This window comes from Cibotium barometz, chromosome 29, assembly GCF_041138505.1.
Source record: "Cibotium barometz isolate CiBa-2024 chromosome 29, ASM4113850v1, whole genome shotgun sequence".
In the NCBI taxonomy this organism is placed as follows: domain Eukaryota; kingdom Viridiplantae; phylum Streptophyta; class Polypodiopsida; order Cyatheales; family Cibotiaceae; genus Cibotium; species Cibotium barometz.
The window spans coordinates 12,876,944-12,882,963 of NC_141074.1; the positions used below are offsets into that span (position 1 = coordinate 12,876,944).

General features: G+C 43.5%; 1 protein-coding gene across 1 annotated transcript; it reads left to right on the forward strand.

Moving 5' to 3' along the window:
• Positions 1-362: 362 nt before the first annotated feature.
• Positions 363-3,914, forward strand: LOC147621861 (uncharacterized). Its single transcript, XM_086822882.1, has one exon. It carries the CDS (start codon positions 742-744, stop codon positions 2,638-2,640), a length of 1,899 nt encoding a protein of 632 aa, XP_086679008.1. The 5' UTR covers positions 363-741; the 3' UTR covers positions 2,641-3,914.
• The last annotated feature ends 2,106 nt before the right edge of the window (positions 3,915-6,020 follow it).

The following is a 6,020-nucleotide window of genomic DNA, read 5'->3' on the forward strand; positions in this document are numbered from 1 at the left end:
GGGGTTTTGGGTGGCATTTTTGTTCTTGATTTTGTCTGCAAAGGATTTGCGTGGCATAATTCTTTTCAATTCAATCCAAATTCTTCTCGAAAGGGACAAAGTACTCGTTAGTTTTCACTTAATTAGTTCTGATTGCTCTTAGAGTGACCCTTAATCCAAAATTGACCCCCTTAATCCAGAAAATTTACCCTCTTCAATCCCATCAGAAGCTACTGCTTATATTCTTTTGAAGAATTCTGCCCAAATTTCCCTCAGCATCGACATATTAGGTGGTATTGTTCTCACAACAATTAGTGCTTTATCTTTGCATCATTCTCTGACTCAGTTCTGCACACATTATCCGAAGATTTGGGACCCAAATTTCTGCTTAATTTTCACAAGCTCTCCCTCGAATTGCCGGCCATTTCTGCTTAATTTTCACAAGATCTCCCTCGAATTGCCGGCAAGTACTGCTTAATTCAGCCCAAAATTATCGCTTCTGGCTTTGTCTGCTTAATCAACTGCAATGCTGCTTAAGATAGTGGGTTTAGGGCAGCATTTAGCGGTGTCGAGGTCCGATGTGGAGAGCGCTTGTCGCAAATCTGCGTCAAAACAGCTATTTGCTATGTTTTGGCCCAGTTCTGCACAAAATCAAGCGCAAGGGGTATTGGGTTTAAGCTGTGAAAGCGTGGTAAGGTAGCTGCTAATCTGAGTTAGGGGTTACTAATCACAGGTGGTAATTAGAAGGACAAGGGATACAAGATGGGCTGCACACCTTCAAAAGAAGTTGGGCACAAGGAGAGGACAAGCTGGTATGCCCCTCTGCCTCGCAGCGTTTCGGCTCCCATTCACACCCAGCCTTCTGAGACGCCCCCAGAAACCTGCCATTATGATGATAATGGCATGATGGATAACCCTGCCCTCACAGGCAGCTTTGTCCGTTTGCTTAGCAAAAACAAAGCCCTAATCACAGCAGCAGATCATGCCTTAATCAACAAGATACCAGCAGATCATCAGGCAGCAGAAGAGTATTATGCCCCCTCAGTCTCAACCAAGAAGCTTAAACCCGGATTAATTGGCCACCATCAAACTCTAAGAGATCACCTACAAGGAGAAGATTATGGTCCCCCTGAACCAACATTGCAGCATCCAACCTTTGCAAATATGAAGCTCAAGATCAGCTTACACAAGACCAAGCAAGCTTTCAAGGATCAAGTAGAGGCAAATGATGCACTATCTATGCCAGATTTGGAACATAGGCTTTCAATTAAGAGGCTAAATGCTGTGATTGATAAGCCAGAACATGATGAAAGTGGTGATGATGGTGATGATGAGGGCATGGATATCATCGACACCTGGGACATCATGGATGGCCATGAAGATGATAGTAGAACCCACTTTCCTTTGAGACCCAGTGGAGGTCATTTGAGGGGCAAGGATGCAGAGAAATCATTGTCTTTCAACACTGTGCATGCACTCGACAACTGTTTCACTGAAATGGGTTCTCCCTTATGGCCGAGACGCTTGCTGCCAGAGCATGTGAAGAAAATGGAAGGGTCAAGTGATGTTTTGGATTCCGGTGCAAGCCCAAGATTTGATGGGGTTAAAGACCATCTCTACACAGGTTCTACTGGGCTGAAAAGCCCATCAAAGAGCCAAGTTTCGGATTGTGAACTGAATCCGCTATGTGAAGGAGACAGACATCATACATACAAGGGGCTTTCAGAAGTCAAAAGCCCTTCAAACAGTAATGTATCTAATCATGGACCAAGCTTAGCCTTCAATGTGGTTTTCCCAGGAGGTTCTGGGCTTAATAGCCCTCTAAAAAGCCCCCTTAAGAGCCCTATATTGAGCCCTTTGAAGGGTTCTGGAAGTCCCCTCTTTGACCCATCTCTGTTAGCAGCATTTGAGCAGGCCTTAGAGAGCATAACAGGACCCGACGACGGTTGGATGCTGTTAAATGATACCAGTAATGAATCAAGCTCTTTGTCGTCATCAGATAAATTCACTTGGATTTCATCTGAGGCAAGCTCTTTGTCGTCATTCACCTGGATTTCATCTGAGGCAAGCTCAGATGCAGAAGGCATGGCCCATGTTGACGTGTCCTCAAAGGTCTTGCCACAAGATGATGACGAGGAGGAGGGGATATGCAAGCAGGGCAGTTTGTCAGACTTGGAAAGATTTGAGCTGAGGTGTCCACCAAGGGGTGAGGACAAAGTAGTGCTGTATTTCACTAGCTTAAGAGGGGTCAGGAACACCTACCAGGATTGCTGTGCATTGAGGCTTATTCTGCAAGGTTTGGGTGTTGATGTGGATGAAAGGGATGTGTGGATGCATTTGAAGTTCAGAGAGGAGCTCACAGAGTTGTTGAATCACAGGAGATTGCCAGTTCCTAGGCTGTTTATCAAAGGGCGGTACATCGGTGGAGCGGAAGAAGTGAAGCAACTGCATGAAGATGGCATCCTTGTTCGGTTAATTGAGGATTTTCCCACCTTTGGCATGTTTAGGAAGGTCTGTGACGGATGTGCAGATGTGAGGTTCATCCCTTGCCTCACTTGCAGTGGCAGTTGCAAGCTCTTGGATGAGCTGGATCATGTGGTGAGGTGCTCTGAGTGTAACGAGAATGGCCTAATTATGTGCCCGATTTGTCGCAGCAGCTAGCAAGCACCACCTTTGCAGCGATTGTACACCGACTTGCATCATCAGTTGTAAGACAAAGAAGGTTAAAAATGCACAGAAGCAGTATCAGTTGTGATAGGAAAGTAAGAAGAAACCCAACCTCCTTTCCACACCCATTGTTGCTCACATTATCTCCATTGTCATTCAAAAGAAAGACAACAATTGGACTACTATTAAACTTTTCTGATTTGGCCTAAGTTACCAACATCAGCACATTATTACCAGCACTATCACTGTGATTTCTGGAGGGTACCTAACAGCTTCTTGATTCACCTGATGTTGCTCACATCAGGAGTACTACATCATTACTGATACCATCATCATCAGCCTCATCTTCATTATCGCTATCCTCATCCTCATCATGGCCATCATCATCACCATCATCATTGTTGTCATCATCATCATCTCCATCATCATCATTGTCTTGATCATCACCACCACACCATTGCCATCATTATCATCATCACTATCACTGTGATTTTCCATCAGTAGAAGAAAAAGATGATACCCCTTATAGCTTCTTGATTCACCTAATGTTGCCAATATCTTTAGTACTGCATCAGTACTGATATGCCATCATCAATAACATTCTCGTCCTCCTCGTTATCTGCATCATCGTGTCATTGTCATCGTCATCATTATCATCATCATCATCTAGAATGCATCATTATGATTGTCTTCAGCATCACAACACCACACCAACACCATCATTATCACTATCACTATCACTATCAATATCACCATCACCACCACCATCATCATTATCATCATCATCATCATCTAGAATCCATCATTATGATTGTCTTCAGCATCACAACATCACACCAACACCAACACCATCACCATCACTATCACTATCACTATCACTATCACTATCACTATCACCGTCACCACCACCACCACCACCACCAACACCACCACCGCCACCATAACATGCAGCATGACCTGGAGCTCATTGTCTCAGAGAATCAACAGTAGCAATGCCAAGAAAATGAATACTAAAACATGTGTGATTGGGCTTTTGTTGGAAGCACTCTCTAGTCAAGTGCAATTCTCTCTATGGCTGGCACAGACAACAAGAAGCAGCAAAAGAAGTTCAGAAGTTCTAAGCTCTACTGCAGCAGCATCAACTCATGGGAGATTCACTACTGATGGCCATGCTGCTAATAAAGGACCATGGTCCTGGTGGACTAGGTTGGTTTTAGCCTACTTGCTTTATGTACATGCTGTAATTGAACTGGTTAGTTTTTAAATTGCACCATGTGTATACTGTTGGCGAGTTTTGTTTTACATCAATTCACATGTCCTCCTTGAATTCAGAGTCGTGTGGCTCTGGCCCTGTGGGCTTGTTTGTTAACTTTGGAGATATGGTAGCCCTCCATGTTTGTTAACTTTGGAGCGCTAGGCTTTCCCCACTAAGGCAAGTTGCCCAATTGTCCATGAGCTTTCAAACCATGCCTGGCCATTTGATGCAACTCGGCCAAAAGTGGCATCCGTGAGAAAGAGAGCTTCCAATGGTACTAAGGATGCAATATATGCATTTACCCATATTAACTTAACTTCCCATTTGGCCTTAAAAGAGTTTTCACACAAGGACACTCATGAATGTAGATAATTTCTGGAAATGTTGGTTGGCAGGAAGATGACGTGGGACTCCATGTGAAACGAGCTTGGGGAAAATCTCCCTCGAGAATTTTGGGATATAGTTGTGAAATTTGGGGATTTTGTGGTGAAATTTGGGAATTTTGTGGTGAAATGAGGTATGATCAACTTGCCTAATTCTGGCTAGTCAATGGCATTTTTGACCTCCCTTGAGGCTTTTTTGTGGAGTCCTTTTTTGGCAAAGCAAGGTCTTAGAGATATTCCAAACTGAAGCTAAGGAAAAGAAAAAAAAGTTTTTTTTTTTTTTTTTTTGGGGGGGGGGGGGGGGGGGGTAATATACAACTTAATTTTATTGGCGTCTACACTTGTTCACCATCCATAAAATTAACTCTCCTTGGTCAAAGCATGGATAGGGTTGACTCTCTTTGACTTGGTCAAAGCATGGATAGGGTTGGCATCACCCCTTTCCTAGTTGGCATTGAGTCCCTTGAATGTGTGAGTTGTGATTGGAATGAAGTGAGTTGATGTCAAGTGACACTTTGTAGCTTGATCATAAGACAAGGAGCAAATCCCTTCTGGCAAATTGCAATGCTTGGTGCCTTGATATGCCTTGATTTATAAACCTTTCCTGGGTCCATTGTTTGCATGGAGAACCAAGTGTTGAGATGCCATTGGTTGATAAAAACACATGTTAAAATATAAGAAGAGCAGCTCTCCTCCTCTGCTGCGCCTTGAAAAGATGTGAAATCACTGCTTATTGCTCCTTCACACACACTGAAGCATTTGAACTTGCAAAGATGTTGTGTCTGTGTGCATCTGTTGGGAATCCAGTGCTGAGCACTATGAGGAGGATCAGGTTGCTTGAGTCCTGTGGCCGATTCCTTGCCTTACTTCCCGTCTGCTCTTTCACCTTGCTTCAGTGTGCACTGTTTGCTTGATCCTATGTCACTCCTTCTGTAATTTCTGCTTCTTCTTCTTTTCTGTGACTCTCTTGTTCTAACGGGGCTCCTCTTTTTTGGCTTTTGTTTGCCCCCTTTGGCCTTTCTCTTCTTGCTTTTGTTCTACTTCAGGTGCTTGGCACCTTCTTCTTTCCCTTCTCTTTGTGCAGCTCCTCTTTATTGGCTTTTGCTTCTCTCCTGTGGCCTTGCTCTTCTTGTTTCTCTGTTGTACCTCATGCGCTTGGCACCTTCTTCTTTCCCTTCTCTTCTCTTCTCTCTCTCTCTCTCTCTCTCTCTCTCTCTCTCTCACACACACACACACACACACACACACACACACACACACACACACATATATATATCAGAGCTCTCTAATAGGCTTGTGCCTGATCCCCTGTCTTTCCTACCAAAGAGGGGAGAATCTTGGAAAGTATCCCCATATTAACACGAAGATGCTCAAAGCTTTCTAACTATTCTCTCCTAATTTTTTAAAAGATAATCAGTTATTAGTGAGTTTCGACCTATATTTATACATGTGAACTTCAACCCATAGCCCATCATACTAGATCCTAGTACTATAGTTTCTACTCCGAAGAGCTCCATGGGTGTGGAGGAAGAGCTTGAATAACTTTGATGGAGGTGAGAAGAAGGTTCCTACAATACTATGGATCTATCTCATAAGAGGTGAAAGAAGAGGGGAAGCTCAAGAAAGAAACATGAGGGTGATCTCTCTTTGACTGAGTGGTTTGGCGAATAAGTAAAGGCTTTGAGAAACAATGGTTGGTATAGTCAAAGAAGAAGGCAAGGAGGTATATATTGAAG